The 22,857-nt window shown below is 39.4% G+C and overlaps 1 protein-coding gene across 6 annotated transcripts in view; it reads right to left on the reverse strand.

The window, feature by feature from the left end:
* Positions 1–22,857, reverse strand: part of CEP192 (centrosomal protein 192) — a 94,101-nt gene that overhangs the window by 46,427 nt on the left and 24,817 nt on the right. For 4 of the 6 annotated variants that reach the window (XM_068563744.1, XM_068563747.1, XM_068563745.1 and 1 more), the window contains 8 exons: positions 21,280–21,640; positions 20,710–20,853; positions 15,430–15,494; positions 14,662–14,871; positions 12,343–12,469; positions 11,617–11,735; positions 4,230–5,058; positions 4,015–4,141 (listed from right to left, as the gene is read on the reverse strand). In XM_068563744.1, coding sequence (XP_068419845.1) covers positions 4,015–4,141; positions 4,230–5,058; positions 11,617–11,735; positions 12,343–12,469; positions 14,662–14,871; positions 15,430–15,494; positions 20,710–20,853; positions 21,280–21,640 — 1,982 coding nt within the window. The remainder of the gene's footprint in view (positions 1–4,014; positions 4,142–4,229; positions 5,059–11,616; positions 11,736–12,342; positions 12,470–14,661; positions 14,872–15,429; positions 15,495–20,709; positions 20,854–21,279; positions 21,641–22,857) is intronic. The other 2 variants (XM_068563746.1, XM_068563748.1) reach the window with 2 other exon arrangements.

The raw sequence follows: 22,857 nt of genomic DNA on the forward strand, positions 1-22,857 counted from the left end.
TAAAAAAGTACAAGAAGGATTTCAATAAAAAGAAATGAATACAAAATGAATGTCCACATTGGAAGCCAAGAAAGCATAGCTGATGCTACAGAAAATCAGTGACGCCAAGGATAAACACTTGAACAGCTCGGCTACCCCGCAACACAGGGAAAACACATAAAGACACGAAGATGAGGGACTTCCCTGGTGGTCCAGTGGTAAAGAATCCGCCTTCCAATGCAGGGGATGCAGGTTCGATCCCTGGTCGGGGAACCAAGGTTTCACATGCCTCAGGGCAACTAAGCCTGCGCGCCACAACTATTGAGCCTGTGTGCCTCAACCAGACAGCCCATGTGCCGCAAACTCCAGAGCCCATGTGAGCCTGCGCGAGACAACTAGAGAGAAAACCTGCCCCCCGCAACTAGAGAGAAGCCCGCACGCCGCAACGAAGAGCCCGCATGGCACAACGAAAGATCCCGCGTGCCGCAACGAAGACCCAACTCAGCCAGAAAATAAAAAATAAAAATAAAAAAATTTAAACAAACAGACAAAAAAAAAAAAAGCACAAAGATGAGGAAAAAGAAAACAGGCATGGATGCCCAGAGAGGGAGTACCAGCCGCTGGGTGCAGGAGGAGGAGGGGGTCACGGGCAACAGGAAACAAAGTCTCCTCAGTGGAAGAGAGAACTGTGCACAGTAAAATCAGCCACTAGACGCCGGCATATTCATTTAAGCTGATGAGAAAAAAAGGAGATGAGTGAAAGCAGGAAGATAAAATGGAGCTGGATGCTCGGCCTTGGCAGGAACGCCTATCATGCAGCAGGAGAAGGGACAGGAGAACGAACCTCAGAACCTGCTGGTGTCCAGCTTCTTTCCCCCTAAGCCTACAGTCTGGCCATGGCTGAGAGGTGGGGGTGTGGGTGCAGGAGGCTGACCCGTGGGGAGAAGGAAGCCCACCAACAGTCACTTTAGAAAGGTCAACGTGATGCTCTCATTCAAAATATCTGACCAAGTTCATGAGAAAGTTCAGTATCTCCCTAAGATATGTTTCCTACACTTAATGAATAAGTGTATTTTCTTAGGAGCAAAAGAAAAAACAGGTGGGTCCAAAACTGAGACCATCCAGCCCAGCATTCTGTCTCTGATCATGCAGTAAAGGGCAGGTAAAGGAAAAAGAATCATAACAATATGTCTTTATAGAGCACTTACAGTTGTTATTAAACGCCTTCATATACAATTTTTTAAAATGTCAAGATCATAGAAAACAAGATGAAATTGGAAAGTACATGGGGGTTAAGAAACAAAAAAGAAAATACTGTAAGGAATCTAGAAATCAGAAATGTGAAATGCAAACAAAATGAAAAAGTAAGAAAGAGGCAGGTCACTGTGGTGATGGAAAAGTTCTATGTCTCCGATTGTGGAGGTGGTTACACACATTCACACCTGTGATAGAATGACACAATACTAACCACTCGCCGTGCCCAGGACAAGTGATTGCACAAGTGGTGATTCTGTGCAGCATCTGGGGGAGCTGGGGAGGGACATGGGGTCTCTCTATACTATCTTTGCAACTTCCCGTGGATCTACTACTATTCTAAAATAAGTTCTTTCTTTTTTTTAATTAATTAATTTATTTATTTATTTATGGCTGTGTTGTGTCTTTGTTTCTGTGCGAGGGCTTTCTCTAGTTGTGGCAAGCGGGGGCCACTCTTCATCGCAGTGCGCGGGCCTCTCACTATTGCAGCCTCTCTTGTTGCGGAGCACAGGCTCCAGACGCGCAGGCTCAGTAACTGTGGCCCACGGGCCCAGTTGCTCCGCAGCATGTGGGATCTTCCCAGACCAGGGCTCGAACCCGTGTCCCCTGCATTGGCAGGCAGACTCTCAACCACTGCGCCACCAGGGAAGCCCTAAAATAAGTTCTTTAAAGAAAGGATTACAAAGAAAATAAATGCAGAGCCCACATTTGCAAGACTAAAGTTCCTAGGGTCAGGACCAATATCTTAATAAGTAATTTAAAAAAAAACCTTTCCTAAATAAAAGAATGCTTGACTCCACATACTGAAAGGGTGCTGTGTGACAGGGCAAGGTGGCCATGAAGTCAACATAGAGACATAGCCTAACGAGGTTACTAGACTTGAAAGATCTTATTAGACTTGAAAGCATCTTTGGCATAAAGCTTACAAAAAGATCAAGTCAATTCTGAGGCAAAAATTGTTGCCATACAGAAAGTTTATTTTATTAAATCTATGGATTTTTTCTTTTATGGCTTTATAAAAGATCTTTTTATATGTTTCTCTATGGAAAGATTTTAATAAGCAGAAAATTTTACCTAAGCAGTAGAATTATCATAAATGTTCAATATTTTGAAACAAATTGAAATTATATTTGATATCCAAGTTACCTATTATGTGTTTCCCAAGCTGCTCCTGGATTTTGCATATTCATCAGAAATGGTGTGGGTAAGCTAGAGCTAAGTATCTGGGAGAGCAAAAAATACAAGAAAGGAAAAAAACCTTCCAAAGACTAGGAACTGTATAACTCATGTCACAAACAAAGGGCTACCCACTCTCCCTAATACGTCAAGGGCTCCGAGAAATGGAGACAAAAAAGACTAACAGTCCATGAGAAAAATGGGCAACAAACATGAATAGATATATGATATAAAAGGAAATATAAAGGAAAAGATGCTCATCATCACTCATGATTTAAAGTTATACTGATATAGTATTTTTTCACCTATCAGACTGTCAACAAAAAGTTGGATAAACATTCTGTTGGTGAGGTTGTGGGAAACAAGCTCTTTCCTAAATTGTTGGTGGAAAATTAAACTAACACAACCTCTACAGAGGGGTTGTACTAACTTAAATAGGAACGTGAATGCACATACTCTTTGACCTAACAATCTCATTTCCAAGAATTTATCCTGTAATACATCTGCATGCGTGCAAAGTGACTGTAATACAGATAAGGCTGGGATAAGTAACCTTGTGTAGCAAAACATAAGAAGTGTGTAAAGGACCCTCTATTGACTATAAAGAGGGATGAAAATAAGAATATACACTCATATCTGTGTATGTGCACAAAGACCAGAAGGAAACCTAAGAAACCAGCAACAGCAGCTCCTGGTGAGAGGACTGGAGAACGAGGCAGACAAAGAGCTTAATGGAGGGAAACACACACACGTGCACATTTATACACAAATACACAGACACATCTGATAAAGCATTACATTCACACTGTTCAAAGTTCTATGGACACACACATATACTTGTATATGTGTAAACTTTTGAAACAATGTTGACTTAAGGCATTTTTGAAAAATGAAAAAGGTCTTATAACTTGAAGCTTAAGTTACCCTACAGGTTGTGTGAAAACATGTAAAATGTTAGGATTCTTATCCTAACCTTTGAAAAAGCACTTATCAATCTCATTAGTATTAAGAACACAAATTAATACAGTAAGAGAAAAAAAAAATCCAAAATTAAAAGTTATTTAAAACGCTGATAAGAAAACAGTAGAATGCACACCTTCAACAAACACAGATGGTAAGAGTGCAAGTCTTTAAGACTCTTTTAGAAAACAGTTTGCTAATCCAGAGAGCCTGAAAATATTCTTATCCCTGACTTGGTCATTTCACTTCTGAGGAAATCAGTTAAAACACAGAAAAAATTTTATGAGCAAAGTTGTTCATCTCAGTATCATTAAAATGGCAAAAAAAAAAAAAAAAAAAAGGTAAAATATAGTAAGTATCACCAGTATCCACCAGAAGCACCAAATAAACTGTGACAGATTCATTATGCAGTCTATAACATTAACTTTCTTTTAAATGCAGGAATTATTTTAATAAGTGAAAAAAGCAGGGTATGAAAATTTGCAAAGAAAAATGTCTTGAAAGAAATTCACAAAATATTTATAACGGTTACCTCTGAGAGATGAAGCTATAGGTGACTAATTTTCTTTACACTGTTCCAATTTTCCTACACTGAGCATGTATTTTATTACTTAAAAAAAAAAAAAAGAAAGGTTAAGCACCTACCCTGATAAACTATTTCCAGAAATCTCACTAGGAGAAGAATGACTCAGTGGAGAAGTGGAAGGTCTGAAGCTATCCTGGTCGTCCTCCGAGCCATGTCCACCACACTCAGGAGAGGGATTTTTCAAATCTACCAGAAAGGTGTATTTTCCAATGAGAACAGAAAAAAAAACACTCTGTGTAATTTTTTGAATGTGACCAATTACTCTGACACTTACCAACACTTTTAGGTGAGATTATGGAATGGTTTTCAAAAGTCACATGCTTTTCACTGTTACTTGTCTCACTAACATACTCATTTTGCCTCTGATATTCTCTACTATTCTGTGTGTCTTCATGCTCTTCTGACAGCCAGAGGGATGCTACCCTGGGGTTCCTGACTAATGAGCTATCAAGGGCTGGAATGGATACGGAGGCAGCTTTTTCACCGTCACCGGAATCTGGTAATTTATGGTCAATGGAATGTGTCTTCACATCAACCCCTGCACCCTGTCTCTCTCCCGTATTTGTAAGAACTGAATTTGAAGAGTTTATCGTTCTCAGTGATGCCTGGTCCACGCTCTCTCCACTTTCACCATAAAAACCAGCTGCTGTGTCTTCTTCTGGCTCCCTTACACTTATGCTAGTAGCACCCAGGTCCACTGCATGGATGTCATGTGTAATCCGTTCTTTGGACAAAGACAAATCCCAAATATCAGACACACCAGCTCTTGAAAAGTTGTCCAATCCACTTTCATATCTACTAATTTCTGTTTTTTTAAGGTATTTTTCCATATCAAATGCGCTGGATCCATTACTTTTTTCCAGCTCATTAGGTAAGAAATGAGACACAGCCGAACAGTGCTTTTGTTTACCATCGTCCTGAGAAGTCTTCTCTCGGGTTTTATTTGAAAGTGCCTTGATCATGGCGGCAAGCTGGGAGGGGTCAGTGTTCACTGATGCATCTGCGATGGCGGAAGCAATGGTGCTTATCCTCAGCACAGAATCACCACTGCTAGGCAGTTCGCCTGTGCGTCTCTGGGGTTTGCTGTTGATGAGGAAAGTGTCCTAGAAATGAGAAAGTTCACATCAGCTCCATGGACAAGCACATATTAGTTTAATCTTTATCTGTAAGTGCTACATAAGATCTGACAGCAGCAAGAAATTAATGGTATACCAGTTAAACCTCCTAATGAAAAAAGACAGCTGCTATCAACTTGATTTGTAGAGTACTCGGTCACTTACAAAATCGGATCATCAGTTGTTCAAAAAAAAACCCTTCAGGAGTTAAAGAAATGCTAAAACTGAATCAGAAAATAATTTAAAACCAAAAAATTAAAATACTGAAATTGAGAAGCCATTGAGCCACAGTGACTGCAATTATGATTCTTGGTAATTTCATTCAATTGTTAGAATTATTTATAAGCAAGACATAAATAGAAACCATGGGTAAAATAATGAAATGGAACCAACAGCAAAGCAATATTTTAAAAATGCAAATTAAGACTTCTGCCTCTAGTAATAGCAGACTAAGTGATGCAAACCAACTCTTGCTGAGAGCAATTAGACAGCATATCTGAAAACATCTCTTAGAAGGTGCTGGAGAGCCAAAAAAGGAATAAAAAACTATGGGGCCAAAATCCAAGAGAAGACAGAATCCCAGAGAGGTGAGCCCAGTCCTGGGAATGCTCTGCCCCAGGGGAGCTGCTTCAGGAAGAGGCTACTGCTAAGACATCAGGAAGCTTAGAAAGCTAAGAAATTTTTTTAAAAAATAATAATATTTTAAAAAGAAGCTAAGAAAAGCTGCTCTTATGGGAGTAACGGTACAAAAATCAGGTTCAGAGTCTGCCAGTGATGAGGGGAAGGTGGTAACTATGGTAAACATCCATGCTTTAGGACAAGACCACAGAGGGCTACTCCCTAGGAGTAAAGGTGGCCTTCAGGAGGACCGGAGGCCCAGCTCCAATCAGCTCAAACCCAATAACTGAATTAAAGCGACCTGAGACTGCTACTATTCCTCGCTCAGAAGCAGCCAAAAATCCTGTCTGGAAGATCTCCCATGGCCTCAATATTTCAGCAACTTTTCCTGTAATAGTCCACTCCTCTATCAATGAATGACACACAATGTTCCAAGGTAATGTGGCCCACATCACAGAAAAAGACAACTGTGGGGCATGCAGACAATGGATTATCAGAGTCTAAAACACATCTAAATCTAAAATCTAAAACATACTTAAGAAATTAAAAACAACACTGAGAACTCAACAGAAGACTAGAAATTATCAAGAAAGAACTAAATGTAAATTCTGTAATTAAAAAATACAATAAAAAATTAAGAATCCAATGGACAGGGGGCCTCCCTGGTGGTGCAGTGGTTAAGAATCTGCCTGCCAATGCAGGGGACACAGGTTCGAGCCCTGGTCCAGGAAGATCCCACATGCCACGGAGCAACAAAGTCCATGCACCACAACTACTGAGCCTGCGCTCTAGAGCCCCTGGGCCACGACTACTGAAGCCCACACGCCTAGAGCCCGTGCTCCGTAACAAGAGAAGCCACTGCAATGAGAAGCCCACGCACTGCAACAAAGAGTAGCCCCCGCTTGCCGCAACTAGAGAAAGCCTGCGTGCAGCAATGAAGACCCAACGCAGCCAAAAATAAATTAAGAAAAAAGAATCCAATGGACAGGTTTAACAACAAATTGGACACAACTGAAAAAAGAATCAGACTTGGAAGAGAAGTCTGAAAAAAATATCCAGAATGAAAGAGAAACAAAAAACACAACAGAACAGAAAACACAAAAGATACTGAGAAAGTCTAACATACTTGTTAATGAACATACACCAAATAAAATATGCTTCAAAAATAAAGGTGAGGGCTTCCCTGGTGGCACAGTGGTTGAGAGTCTGCCTGCCAATGCAGGGGACACGGGTTCGAGCCTTGGTCTGGGAGGATCCCACATGCCGCAGAACAACTAGGCCCGTGAGCCACAACTACTCAGCCTGCGCGTCTGCAGCCTGTGCCCTGCAACAAGAGAGGCCGTGGCGGTGAGGAGTGGCCCCCGCTCGCCACAACTGGAGAAAGCCCTCGCGCAGAGGCGAAGACCCAACACAGCCAAAAATAAATAAATAAATAAATAAATTTATATAAAAAAAAAAAAGGTGCCAACTACATTTAAAAATAAATAAATAAAGGTGAAATAAAGATATTTTCAGACTGACAAAAGCGGAGGATTCATTACCAGTAGCCTCTTACAAAACGAAATTGTAAGGGTATTCTTCAAGCAAAAGAAAACTAATCTTAAATGGAAGGTCAGAGATACATATTGGTTGTATGTAATAACAGTAATCACCATCAACATCATCATAATGTCTTATGGTGTTTAAATAGAGAATTAAAATATAAAACAATAGGCGCTTATAAGACTAGAGTGAAGTAAACTGAATGTTTTATGGTCCTTGTAATGTTAAGGAAGAGGTAAAGAAAACCAAAAAAAACCCTATTTTTATTAAACATTAGTAAATGAAGGAGACAGGTTATAATTTCTTGGGTAACCAAAATAATAGGAAAACATATAATTACCAAATTAACAGAGGAAGAAAACTGGAATATAAAATACTTCAGCAATCCAAAAGAATACAAAAAAGAAAAATAGCAATGTCTAAGTGAAATAGAGTGAATAAAGAGAGCAGATTTAAATCCCCATATATTGGTAGCTCCAGTAAATATAAGTGGAAAGAAGGATCATGAGAAATTGAAAAATAAAATCCAACGCTATGTTTTAATAAGAGAAACAGCTAAAATATTCAATACAAGGCTATAGAAAGGTTAAAAGTAAAATAACAGAAACAGATATAACATGCAAACACTAACTAAAAGAAAACTGGTATGAATTATGTTAATATCAGACTATACTTAACATAAAGACTAAACACTACAGACAAACACAGTCACGCACAATGATAAAAGGTTTGATTCACCAGGAGAGAAGAATTCTAATACGCTTGTACCTTGAAAAATACAGCCTCAAAAATTTTAAAGCAAATACTGGCAGACTATAATAAACAACAGACAAATCCACAATCAGTACGAGATTTTAATACCTAAGTAACTGAAAGAACAAGCACAACAATTTAAAAATACAGTTTAATCATCATGATTTAATAAATTTCACCTAAATGACATACAGTTACATGATAGGCATTCCTCTCACGTGCAGAGAAAACATTTTCAAAAACTGAACAAATGCTGAGCCATGTATCATGTCTCAACAAATTTCAAAGGACTAAAACCAAAAATTCTGACTACAGTACAACTGCCTAGAATCAATATTTTAAAATGTGGAAAATCCCCAAATGTTTGGAAACTAAGCAATACACTTCCAAAAACTGATGGGCCAGAGAAATTAGAAAATACAATGAACAGAATAACGAAAATATGATATCAAAACATATGAGATGAAAAAAGAAAGTAGGGGATGCCACAAAATCCCTGCTTTCAAGGACATTTAGGAGTTCCCTGGTGGTCTACTGATTAGGATTTGGAGCTTGCACTGCTGTGGCCCGGGTTCAATCCCTGGTCAGGGAACATCCTGCAAACCGTGTGGCGTGGCCAAAAAAAAGGAAATTTATTCCATCAGATGCTTATGCAAGCAAAGCAAAAAGGCAGAAAAATTAAGCTAAGCATTCATTTCAAGATGTTAGAGGGGCTTCCCTGGTGGCGCAGTGGTTGAGAATCTGCCTGCCAATGCAGGGGACACGGGTTCGAGCCCTGGTCTGGGAAGATCCCACATGCCGCAGAGCAACTAGGCCCGTGAGCCACAACTACTGAGCCTGCACTCTAGAGCCCGTGCTCTAGAGCCCGCGAGCCACAACTACTGGAGCCCACGTGTCACAACTACTGAAGCCCGCACGCTTAGAGCCCGTGCTCTGCAACAAGAGAAGTCACCAGAAGGAGAAGCCTGCGCACCGCAACGAAGAGTAGTCCCTGCTCGACGCAACCAGAGAAAGCCAGCACGCAACAACGAAGACCCAACACAGCCAAAAAATAATTAATTAATTTAAAAAAATTAGTATGTCTGACAAAAAACTTCCAGAAAATAAGAAAAATGAGACCAATGGCCATCACTGGATAAATGGATAAACAAATGGTGGTATATACACACAACAGAATATTATTCGTCCAGAGAAAGGAATGAAGTACTGATAATGTGCTTCACCATGGACATATATTAAAAATATTATGTTACGTGAAAGAAGCCAGATGCAAAAGGTAACATATGATTTTATTTATATAAAATATCCCAAAGAAATAAACCCATGGGGACAAATGCAGATTGGTGGTTGCCAGGGGATAGAAAATGGGGCTATGAAGGGGCAATTTCTTAATGGGTATAGGCTTTCCTCTTGGGGTCATGAAAATATTTTGGAACTGGGTAGAGGTGGTGATTGCACAACACTGTAAACGTCCTATATATCACTGGATTGTTCACTTTAAAATGGTTAATTTAATATTATGTGAATTTCACCTCAATGAAAATTTATTTTACTTTTTTTTAAAAAAGTAGCCCTTCTACTCAGTAATATGCAAAGTAAATTGGCTTTTCAAAAGTAAAAAAAAAAATATTGCCACTCATAGAAAAGAAATAATTATAATAAAATTTGAAAAATTAAAAAAAAAAAAAAATGAAACTGGCAAAACCTTGGTACCAAAACCAAACAAGGACATTATAAGAAAGAGCATCAACCCACTTGTGAACACATATGCAAAATTATAAATAAATTATTATCAAACTGAATCCAACCATCTATAAAAACGATAATGTATCATGACCCAAGTGGAGAAGAGCAGCTTTAATATTCAAAACCATGTAATGTAACTCACCACATCACCAAAAGAAGAGAAAACTCATGTTCACCTAGACAGATGCAAAACAGCACTGGACAAAATTCAACCTCTTTACAAATTAAAATAAAACTAGCGAACAAAAATTAGAAGGGAATTTTAAAAATCTGATGATAAATAAAAACCTAGAGCATCTATCAAATTTAAAGACAAAATACTACTCAAAAGTTTTCCCTCTGAGTCAGGGAAACCCAACATTACCACTTCTATTCACTGTTCTAAGATGCAGTCAAGTAAGGCTAGACAAAGAAATGAAGGTATAAAAATTAGAAAGGAACTGTTGTTATTCTCAGATAATATAAGTTCATATACAGAAAAATCCAAAGAATCCATAAATAAAAATGAATTTAGCACACTTGCTGGATATAAGGTGAGTATATTAAAAAACATGTATTTCTGTTTGGCCACAACAAAGGGAAAATTAAGTTCAGAAAGATAATATTAAAATACCATTTCAAACAATTCAGAAAGAAATCTAACAAATGATGTGTTAAAATCTCTGCACAAAAAAGCCCCATAAAATACAGAGAGAAATTAGAACCTAAGTGGAGGGACATGTAATCTTCATGGATTAGAAGATTCAACATTATAAAGATGTCAATTTCACCGTTCTATAGATTAAACACAATCCCAACTTAAAGCTCAGCAGGGTTGCTAGCTGGTTGTGAAAGATGACAATCTGACTTTAAAATATATATGTGAATGTAAAGGAACAAGAACAGCCAAGATACTTTTAAAGAAAAATAAGAGGGGAAGACTTATTCTACTAGATATCAAGACCTACTATAAAACTACACTATTTTAACAGTGTCATATTGACATAAGACAGATCCCAAATATCCATCAACATTAGGGTGAATATATCAACGACAGAATATTCATAATAGAATACTACACAGCAATGAAAATTAGCTATTATACTTATCACAGTTGCATCTTGCAAACGTAAGTGGAAAAAAACGAAGAAAAATATATGCTACTGGGACTTCCCTGGTGGCACAGTGGTTAAGAATCCACCTGCCAATGCAGGGGACACAGGTTCAATCCCTGGTCTGGGAAGATCCCACATGCCATGGAGCAACTAAGCCTGTGCGCCACAACTACTGAGCCTGCGCTCTAGAGCCCACGAGCCACAACTACTGAAGCCCGCGCGCCTAGAACCTGTGCTCCACAACAAGAGAAGCCACCGCAATGCAATGAGAAGCCCACGTGCCGCAACAAAGAGTAGCCCCCGCTCACCGCAACGAAGAGTAGCCCCTGCTCGCCGCAGCTAGAGAAAAGCCCGCACGTAGCAACAAAGACCCAACGCAGCCAAAAATAAACAAATAAAATAAATTTATATTAAAAAAAAATATATATATATATGCTACTACATGATTTCTTGTATATAAACTTCACAAACGGGTGAAACTGTTACAGTGTCATAGGTCAGACAGGAGGAACTAGTGTTCAGGAGGAACAAAAAAATGGCTCCTGGGCTGTGGGCAACGCTCTCTTTCCTGACCTGGGGTGTACATGGGTGTATAAGCTGTGATAACTCACTGACTGTAAGTTTGTATTATAAAGTCTTCGTACATTTATTGTATGCTGATAATATTTAAAGGATACTTGTAATAAAATTGAGTAAGAAAAATGTTATGCATTTTTTCCGTGACTTTATCTTGATCTTGTATGAGAATTATGACAGCGAGGTTTTAGCTTTCCTTCATGAAAGGCTTAAATACCTCTGTTTTCCCTTTATTGGCAGTTAATGTCACATCATTTTCATCCACTTGTGAAATACTCTCCAGTTCTTCAGCCTGAAGTGTAACTGATCCTTCACTTAGCTGTGCCTTTAAATCTCCTGTAGAAAACATGTAATATTCAACTTACATCTATACACTATCTCACAGAAACAATCCGTGGGATAAGGACCACTAAATATCCCAACCCCCCCATCCCCCACTGGAATATAGGCTCTTTAAGGACTAAAGCACATTTTATACAATTTCATGATACAATGCACGAGGCATTATACTAGCAAAAAGTAGCTGCTTGATAATTGTTATGTTAACCAAGAAAGTCTGATTTTAAATATTCATCACAGATAGTTATCATATTTATACTATCACAGTCCAAATCTGAAAACTCCTCTTTAAAAGTCCACCTAAATAATAAATATAGTAGCTACAATTCATTAATTCAGTAGTTCAGTAGGCCAAAGTTAACCCAACCACTTGAACAGATTATATTTCATTTACTTTTGTTTTTACAAAAGGATTTAGGTGAATTTTGGCTGACTTGTTTCTACTTTAGATTGAAAAGGCAATGTGAAGTTATATAAAAATCAAATCTGTAACTAATACTCAAAAAATTCAAAGTGGTATATACATTACTTTCTTCCGCATAAAGAACATGATCACACAACCACTAACTTACAGGTTAAAAAAAAACTTAATTTAATCCATTACCTGAAAATAGACCATGGTTAAGATGAGCCATTTCTTTTTCCAAATTACTTCTTGATACATCTGATTTTCTTATTAGAGCAATAGGTTCTCTCTTCTCTGGTGATCTAATAAAATAACCAAATGATGGCTACAAAATAAACATGCCAATTATTTCCTTAATTTGCAACTGCTTTGAGAAATTCTAGACTATTTTATCCTAATAGTGGTAACCTAGCTAAAATTATTTCAACAAAATGATTCTGATTTTTCCATTTAAACGTAAGTTGGGACTTCCCTGGTGGCCCAGTGGTTAAGAGTCCACCTTCCAATGCAGGGGACACGGGTTCGATCCCTGGTCAGGGAACTAAGATCTCACATGCCACAGGGCAACTAAGACCCTGCAGCACAACTACTGAGCCCACATGCCGCAACTAGAGAGAAGCCCGCGTGCCGCATCAAGACCCGACGCAGCCAAAAACAAAAAAAAAAACCAAAAAAATTAACATAAATTACTAGAAATGAACTTTACAAGTCCAGACAGGACCTTTTATTTCCTTACTGCTAGCTATCTTTAATCATCAGAACAAATATTGTCAAATAATTTGCGCTTACTAAGAAATCCAAATTAAAGCAACCCAGAAATGACACTTTGTTCCTCCAGTAATTGTTACTGAGCACCTGTTATGTGTCAGGCACTGGTAATAATCATCAGTGACAAGTCAGTGAGAAAAAAGATATAAAACTTCCTGCCTTACTGGAACTTACAGTACTTACAAGGGTATTTTATTTTACACAATAAATATGTCCTTGAAAATCTGTATTAAGATGAGATACATTCCTACTGCCCTAGATGAGCGTTCAGAAGGTCACATTCAAGGACCTTGCTCAAGGGCAGGGAATTCCCACCTGGCTTCCTTCCAGAGCTCTCAGGATAGACCTGAAAAGCAAATTCGCTAATGCAATCAATTTTCAATCAATCTTCACTCGAGGATTTCCTCCCTTGATCCAGCTGCCTGAACCAAGTAACATTTCATAACTAATACAAAATGACAGATCCATCTTTCCAGTGTGTGGTGTTTTGTCCAGCTGTTCAGAAAGGAATTCAGTTACGCTTCAACTTCTCTCATAATGTCAAAACCAATTCATCCAGGCAGAAAAATCTGCCTAAGTATTTACTCTCATTTTTTAATTCACTGCATAGACAGGACCCACAGTTCAGTTTCAAATTTTCCTGTAAGTCAATTTCTAACACCCTAGCTGCTTAAAATTATACTCTTAGTGAAATCCTATTTTAATATACACTCCCTCCGACAGCACTATGTCCCTACATGGAATTCACCAACAGGTCCTTCGACTCTACCTCCAGAGGAAATCCTGAACCCTAGAACTTTTCTGTTTCCATACTGCCATCCCAGGCCTCGGCCTTCATGGCATCTCCTCCACGTGCTAAACCTCTGCCTGCTTCTCCTCCTCTGAGGCTCAGGAACCTCCTTCACCCGGCTCCTGTCACACCTGGAGATGGGCCGGGCACCCTGCCTCCAAGCACATCTTCCCAGTTCCCTTGAGATGAACCCGAGCCCTGCAAGGGCCCCATCATGACCTGGTCCGTGTCTACTTCTACCATCAGACCACTGACCCGAAGCCCACTCACACGAGCTGTGGGCCTGCTCTCTGCTCCTCCGATATGCCCTCCAGCTCCCGCCTCCAAGACTTTTCTGGGAACACGCTGCCTCCTCCCCACCATTCAGGCATCACCCCGGTGCCCCTCCTCAGACACCGCTCTGACCCCCACAGGAGACACAGCTTCTCCTCACTCCTTCATACAATCTACCACTATCACTTGCATTTAAAACTTTTTACATGTACATCTTAAAAAACCAAAACACTCCTATATTTCAAAACATGTTTTTAGACCAGAGGTTTAAAAAATGAATCTTTGAATTCTTCCCACAACCAATGATATAACATCAGCAACCAATGAAACAGCAACTAACAGGGATGGAGTACTTAATGCACTTGAGGCCGTGCTAAACGCTGTACGCGCACCATCACAGTATCCCCCACAAAACCCTGTAAGACAGTATTCCATTCTAGAAATTGGAAAATCAAGGCACAGAGGAGTTAAATACATTGTGCCATGCCACAGAACTAGTTAAAAGACAGAGCTAGGACTGCAGTCAGGGTACAGACACTATGAAACCGAAGCTTTTTACCACTATTCCACCACGGAGTCCCTATTCTGTCTCTGCTTTAAAGATACTCTGATCTAGCTACACCATCATAACCTTCAAAACATAAGGGCAAGTGAATTTAACCACTTCTAGCACACATGGTACTTACTCTTTTCACACTGTAACCACCACCAAGGCAACCGAGAGCTTCAGACCTTTGAGCAAAGAACTCTCCTAAAGACAGACGTAAATAAGTGGCATCGTCTTTGTCCAAATCTGATGTGCTAAGTGATCTCCTCAACAGACCATAATTGACTGAAGTTCCCCACGATGTATCCCCTAGGGCAGCTGAAGTGTTCTGGGCATCTATATTTTCTTCCTAGGAAGAAAGTCATCATTTCATTTTATTTCTCCAGCAAGCCTTCTGTTTTTCTAATACATAAAAATACAAATTTCACTAAGGAAATTTAAATATTTAAAAATTTTTTAAATGTGGACAAATTCAAGCTTAAGCTAATAAAGGTGATAAAGTCCACAAAAAGAGAAATTTTTTAATACCTGAGTTATGATATGCATTGTTTTAACATATTGCTTAAGTCAAATACTGATTGTCATTAATAAAAATCTTTAGAAAGGAGTACATCTTCAAATAAAAACGAATAGCACTACCTCATTTTAAAACATGGTAAAAAACTGTATCTTTGAAGCCTATTAAGGCAATTTTAAGTGAACTAATAAACACTATTTCAGTATGCCAGCTTTTTTTCAATTAATAATTTAGAGTCTGAAGGAAAAGGCAGAAATTGTCTAAACATGAGAAAAATCAAGATATAATTCTATACTCACTATATATCTATTCAGAAAGAAATGAACATTTTGCCTACATTTAAATACAAGAAAAATTATAAACTTTGGTTAATGTTAATAAAATACAAACCTGCATAAACTGATGCTCTTTATTAAATTCTTCTTCATCTTGTGCAATCAAATCCAATGCATCAGCTTAAAAAAGAATAAGTTTTATAATTATATTGCACTGATGCCTAATTAAATACTAGCATATAAATACAACATAGCTAGTTAGGAAAATGAAATATTAAAGAAATAAAACTGAAAGAAGTATGTGAAAGCTTCCATCACAGAACTGATGCATCTGTATTAAGCACATTAAGAGTATGTGGTTCTGAAACTTTTGGCAATAAACACCCTACTGTGATTGATTTCATCAGGTACTAACTTGCCCTAACTTACTAACGGGGCTTTATAATGTAAGCTTTTTATAAAAGATTCACATTAACTTCAGCTTTGCAGTTTGGCACACATGAGTTAAGGTACCTGCCCATGAATACGCATGGAATTTCATCTGGAACATCAGACGGACAAGCCACTCTGTAAATTTGTCACGAAGATGTCTGCTGGGGTGCCAACCACCTGTTTGTCCCAACACCCAGGACTGTCCTAGTTTTTGAAAGGAAAAATCCCACATCCCAGCAAACCCCACAGCCTGGGCAAACAGGGACAAGTGTTCACCCAGTGTCTGCCCTCAAAGTTCTGAATGAACAACTCAGTTCACCTTAGGGAAACCAATGGGCACACAGCCCTCCATCTCTAGGCCAAGGCCACAAGGCTGGCGTAAGTGAGCAGAGGACCAATGGGGAGAGAGGACAGAGGCAGACTGAACAGCAAATGATCCTGCTCAAGGCATTAGGATTTAAAAGGATTTTAAACATGTTGGCTGAATCAGAAAAGTCTGCAGGCTAGACTCTGGACTGTCCATCTGCTGCCCATTCTGCCTCTGCCTGGTGTTTCCAGACAGTGGCTGGAAGGGGAGGAGTGAACAGCAACCCAGAAGGGACAGTCCACTCGTGGCCCAAACAAGAGAGATGTCCCTACTCTCATCAGTCCATCAGGGGCTAACCCAATCCAAACTACCCTTCTGGAAGCCCTGAGGGCCCAACACTAACATCTTGAGAGACAAAATGAGAACAGACACAGGAGGCTGTTTCCAGCCGGGAGAGCAGAGCACCAGAAGTAGCTCAGGATTCTGACTTGTCAGGGTAGTGCTGGTTCCTTACTTTGCGATCCCACCACCTCCCACATAAACATGTTCTGAGACTACAAGTCTATGAACGAGCATCGGGAGGGCCAGGAAGCTCCGGAAGTCACGTGCAAAACAGTTATCTTCCACAGGAAAAATTTTTCTGTGAAGATTCTCTGTGGGGTCCATGACTCAAAGTAAGTTAAAAACCACTGCTCTGAAGTGTGAAAAGTATCAACCAACCAAATCTAAAAGCCAGAAGAGGGTAAATAGGAAATCAGATGGTAAGAAGGTAACCCAGAAAAACTTAATTTACTTCAATGAGTTAAAATACTTTATTTTTTAAATCATTAAGTAAACAGCTCCAAATGCTATTTTATTATACTCCTGAGTACTTTTTCTCTGGACTTTAAGACTCTTCAATTAAAGAAAAGTCTACAGTGACATTGTTACCACGTATGCTCATCAGAAATCACTCACAGATTATGAAAAAGCAGAACTTCATTTCTTACAAGAATCTCTGCCCAATTCTTTGCCAAATCTGAAACCACAGTCCTCTCCAGTGCCACCTGAACGCTTTTGTTGTTAAATTCTGAAGCAGCAATACCGCTCCCCATCCTCCGCCCCATGTTTAAATCCTAGGCCACAAGCAGAAGTAGCAGCTCACATGCGCTGAGCTGTCAGAGAGCGGGAGGCAGAAATGGGGAAGTGGGAATGGGGAAGTTTTAAGTTTTCATTTAAAACTACTTTGAGGACTTCCCTGGAGGTCCAGTGGTTAGGACTCCGTGCTTCCACTGCAGGGGACATGGGTTCGATCCCTGGGCAGGGAACTAAGAACCCACAAGCTGCACGGCACAGCCAAAAAAATTAAAATTATTCATTTATAAATAAATAAAACTGCCTTGTTATTATAAAATTATGCCCTTGGTCCAAGCTTCCTCTTCTGAGTATCTCCTCTTACATTTTCAACATTTCCTTTCCCTTCGTATAAAGTCTCCCATTCCATTCACGCTCCCCCAGCCCAATTCCCCTTGACTAGTTGATCCTTTCTTTCCTTCCATCAAACTTTTCCATAGTTTTCAATAATCATTTTTTCCATTTCCTCACCACCAGTGCCAGTCATCCTTTCCTACCCAGCTTCTGTTCATTCCCTAACCACACAGATGGTTTCATGAAATTCCTCCACTATCTGTTTTATCATATTTCTCCTTTAATAGTAACATGCCCACATAGTTCTAAATGCAGAAGATATAGGTACATTCTGCTTCAATAAAGAGTTCTTAGAAGTTAACCAAAAGACGTAACAGAATACAACACTGCAAGTCTCCCTCATCACTGGCCCCACTTCCCACACCTCCAGAAGCAACCAACATATGCAGCACCCCGTGAAACCCCTCACTAGTTGAACCTACTGACCTTTGAGTTCTACAAGTAGCTAGGGAGCCCTGTAATTAGTTTCTTTTTTTTTAATCTTTCCACTGTATGTACTTACAAATATGTATGTCTTTCCTTCTTCCACCTCTTTATGCAAATGTTGGAATAAGATTTTAAATAATTTATTTTGGTGATCTTTCCCTTACCAGTACCTAAAGAGCTCCATTTCCTTTTATTACGGCCACAGGGTATCCCCTCGTATGGACGTACCTTATCTAATCAGTCCCTGTTTTGTACATCCACGTTGCTTCCAACCTTCTGTGATGATGAACAATGTGTACACACATCCTATACATCTGTGCAGGTGTAGCTGAAGAATAGTTCCCACGGGAACTGACTTTTTATTTCCTTTTCTATAAACTGTTTACACCCTTTGCCCAGTTCTACACTGAGTAGTTGGTCTTTTACTTATTGTTTATTAGCACAATTTACATATTTGGGAAATGGGCCCTCACTCTGTAATATGAATTGCAAATTTTCTTCTCAGCTTCATCACTTTTAAAAACTTTTTACCAAAGTATAATATACTTTGCCCAGTTCTACACTGAGTAGTTGGTCTTTTACTTATTGTTTATTAGCACAATTTACATATTTGGGACATGGGCCCTCACTCTGTAATATGAATTGCAAATTTTCTTCTCAGCTTCATCACTTTTAAAAACTTTTTACCAAAGTATAATATACATTAAAAAGTGTATGTAAGTGTCCAACTCAATGAATTCTCACAATCTGAACACATCTGTGTCACCAGATCAACACCCCAGATCAAGAAAGAAAACATGCCAGCACCCAAAAGGCCCCCTGAGCTTGCCTCCTGTCACGGCATGCCAACCCGAGGGTAGCCACTATCCTTGCTTCTTACTCCACAGAGCTGGCTACATATATGGCATGTATTGCTAGTCAGCCTTATCTCATTCAACATATTTGTGAAATTCATCACGTTGCCGCAAGTAGTTACACATCCTTCATTCCCATTGCTACACAGCATTCCAAAGTAGGAATAAACACAATCCATTCCAAGGTCAATGGGAATTTGGGAGTTTCTAGTTTGGGACTAATACACATAGTGCTGCTACAAACATTTTAGTGTATGTCTTTTGGTGAATATATACACCCTGAACACTGGGTATATACTTGGGTGTAGAATTACTGGGTCATAAACTATGAAGTTCGTAAAGTTCACCTTCATAAGACACTGCCAAACAAGTTCCAAATGGTTTTATCAATTCACACTCTCACCAGCAACACATGAAAATTCCACAACTGATGACTTTTCAAGTGATAGGGTCCTAACCAGTGCCCAGCCTGTGCCTACTGTCCTTTGTAAATCAAGATATCACTGATAACTATAACTTAACCTTCAATTTCTGACTCATTTCCAACTACTGAATATCCCCACCTCAAACCACAATCATCCAAAATTCTACAATGTCTTCTGTTTTTTCCCATCTCAGTTAATGGTATTGCCGTTTTCTCAAAATAATTTAGACCCCAAACCTCCATCTTTTCTTACCTCTCTACTATCCGCTGAAATCCAGTCACCAAATCCTAGCGATTTTATTTCCATACCCCTCATGAGCTATTTTCTTCTCATTCTCACTGTGACACCTCGATTTCTACAACACCCTAAGGAGCCTACCATTTAACTGACCATCGAGGCCAGAGGGAGACTCACAAAGCAAGCTGGACAAGCATCTTCAGAGGCTCCCAAGTGCCTACCAAGCACAGCTCAGCTCAGCACGGAGTCCAACCCCACCCGATCCCTGGCCCAGTCTTACCATTCTGGCTTCATCTCGCCATGTCGCGTTACTCTACCCTTCCCATGTCTTGCCGTAAATGCCAGCCATGCTGGGTTATTTACCATCCTCAAGACACGCCCATGCTTCCTCATCTCATCCTCTTTCTTTGGGTTTTCTATCCACTTGGAATTTCTCATGCCCAAAATATTTACCTGTTGAAACTCTACCTCGAAAGCCACCTCCTATATGAAATCCTCTGCTACCCACTCACGCAAAAGTTATTCCTCCTCTCAACTCCAAACGATGCTGTTGTTCTGTATTCTCATCTTACCCCTCTTAGCTGATGGACAGTTTCCTAAGGGCTGGAAACATGCCTTATCGATTGATCTCTGTACTTCCACATCAATGGACATTAGGAGCAGCTTAGTACAAGCAGCTGTTAGAGTAACTTCTTCCTCTGGCACCATCTGAGCCTATTAAAAATATGACTGGGCTTGACAGGCTCCTCATTGTCTTTCCTCATTCCAGGTGTAGAGGCGCTCAGGCCCTAGAGGCCTCAGCGGCACAGCAAATGTCCACAGGCCAAGGCTCTCACAATGCCGTGCGTTTTGCAGCGTTTTCCTTTCACGGTCAGAGATTCTGCTAATTAACAAATCTAACTGAGGTTCCTAATGTTCTCATCCTCTAAGATTTCATTTATCTTTCTCGTCACTTTTCTCCCATTTCTTCATTACTGAACTTTTACTCTAAAATGGACTGGCTTTTGTAACTGCTCATTTATCAGAATGCTCTAAAGTGACTCGCTGTCCTTACTTGGGGAAAGGCTCGGCTCAGTTCACAGTGATTAGCAATGACTGACTCAAGCCTCTGTTCCTAGAGAAACAAGTGAAGTGCTAAGTACATATCCAGAAGGGATCTGATGTGGCCGACCAAGATGTACAGGGTAATCTCAGAACACCATCAGAAAATGAAAATGGTTCAGAGCAGAGGCTATCAATACACTTACAGCCAGATCTGAAGCCTCCATTCATCTCATCACTTAGAGACACGTTTACATCTTGTTCTTTATCAAAAGCTGTGTAATAGGCAAGATCAGTGACCCATCTGCCCTCCTCGTTCTGATACACCACACTCTGTGATAGATCCGTTTCTAGAAAATAAAATTCCAGAGACATCCAATGACACATGCAACAAATAAAATGATACAATATTCTTAAATAATTTTATTTAGTTGACTTATCTTAGTTATCAACAAACTGAAATCTGCCCAAAACTAGTTAAAGGAAAATCCATTTCCCCAAAAGAAAAGTATCTCTCTGATAGTGGAAAATCCAGCCTTAATCACAGTAAAAGTCCATCATGGAGGAGAGGGAGGAAGGAAAAGATGACTAATACTTAGGAGGCACATTTCCACCAGATCTGTGAATAAAGACACCATTTTTTAATCCACAGAACACTTAAATATTTTAATATGAAAGATTAGGGAAGTTTCACTTGGAAATATATCCTATTCAAAATGTGTATAAGCATTTTACATATTTCTTACTTTTATTTAAAAAAAAAAAGGCCCACTTACGGTCCTTGCTCTTTCCAACGGACTCATAACATTCACACGTTCGCTTTTCACTAGTGGGTGACCACAGAGCATCAGCGGAATTAAATGCATTGTCACTAACAGACTTCAAAGATGCTACATCCACATTTTTTTGAATGGACACTTGAGGCATCTCAGTGTCTAAAAATCTATCCACAGGCAAAACTGTTTCTGAGTCTGATGCCAAATGCTTATTTTGATGAGGAGATCCTGCATCCAGCTTTAAAGGGTCTATCAAGCCAAAATCACCTTTACTGGCATTTGTGTCGTGAAAGTAAACAGGGTTAAGTTTCGCATTAGCAGCCCTCAGAGTCTTCACCAGACCTTCTTCTCTTCCGCTTTCCTTTAAAAATTAAATAACAGACCAGAAATAAGTTTTGTTTTTCAAAACTCCTTCCAAAAAAACCAAAAAAGTTATACAGTTGACATAAAATATTTATTCTAGAAAGGAACAGACTACACAATATTCTTCCAGACTATATGTGAACCAATCGTAAGAAACTTACCAAAACCAAAATTCAAAATGTGGTCATGGCAAACACACACCAACAGATTCAGATACCAAAAGTGGGGCCAATATGCTCACTACAGCACAGGATGTTAGAAATGTCAGTTTAACTTCTGTAATTATCACTGAAAGTCTCTAAAAGGATGGGAAACCCATCAGTGTGACCAGACTCATAAAATTAATATTAACAGACCCTGAAAACACAAATATTAATAACTTTAAGTTATTTTATTTTATTTATTTATTCATTCATTCATTTTTGGCTGCGCAGGCTGTTCGTTGCGGTGCATAGGTTTCTCTAGTTGCGGCACGCGGGCTTAGCTGTGGTATGTGGGATCTTAGTTCCCTGACCGGGGATCGTACCCGGGCCCCCTGCATTGGGAGCATGAAGTTGTAACCACTGGACCACCAGGTAAGTCCCTTAATAACTTTTAATAGGAGTAAAACAGCAAATACTACAAACGACCCTGAGGAGTTCAAGAACAACTGCTTCAAACACGGCAGATTAAGCCAGTGCCTCAAAACCACGCTCTCCAACATACCTTCCCAAAGGGCACTGCTCACTCTTTCCTAAAATAACAACTGCTGAAAGGGACTCGCATGCCCACAACCCTCTTCTCAGACACTCAGCCACCACTATCTCAAGTGCCAAGGAAGCCTTAAAACAGCAGTCTTTTCTGCTATAAGATGTATAACAACAAAAACAGCCTCATAGGCAAGGCTTTTCAAAGTTAGGATACTAAAAGGAGGTAGTTATATATAAAAGACAAGACACAGACTTTGAAATAAGATCATACATTTAAATGCCAGTGCCACCATTTATTAACCGGGTGATTTTGCAACAACGTTATACAAAAAATAAACAATCTCTACCTTATCTCAAAATAAACTCCAGATGACTTAAAGATTTAGATGTAAAAGTACTAGGAGGAAATACAGATGGATAGTTTTATATTCTTCAGTGAATAATATCTTCGTAGTATAAAACTTCTGTGGGTTAAATTGAATCTCCCAAAAAAGATGTGTCCAAGTCTTATCCCCAGGTGATACCT

The sequence above is a fragment of the Eschrichtius robustus genome, chromosome 14 (assembly GCF_028021215.1).
Source record: "Eschrichtius robustus isolate mEscRob2 chromosome 14, mEscRob2.pri, whole genome shotgun sequence".
Lineage (NCBI taxonomy): Eukaryota > Metazoa > Chordata > Mammalia > Artiodactyla > Eschrichtiidae > Eschrichtius > Eschrichtius robustus.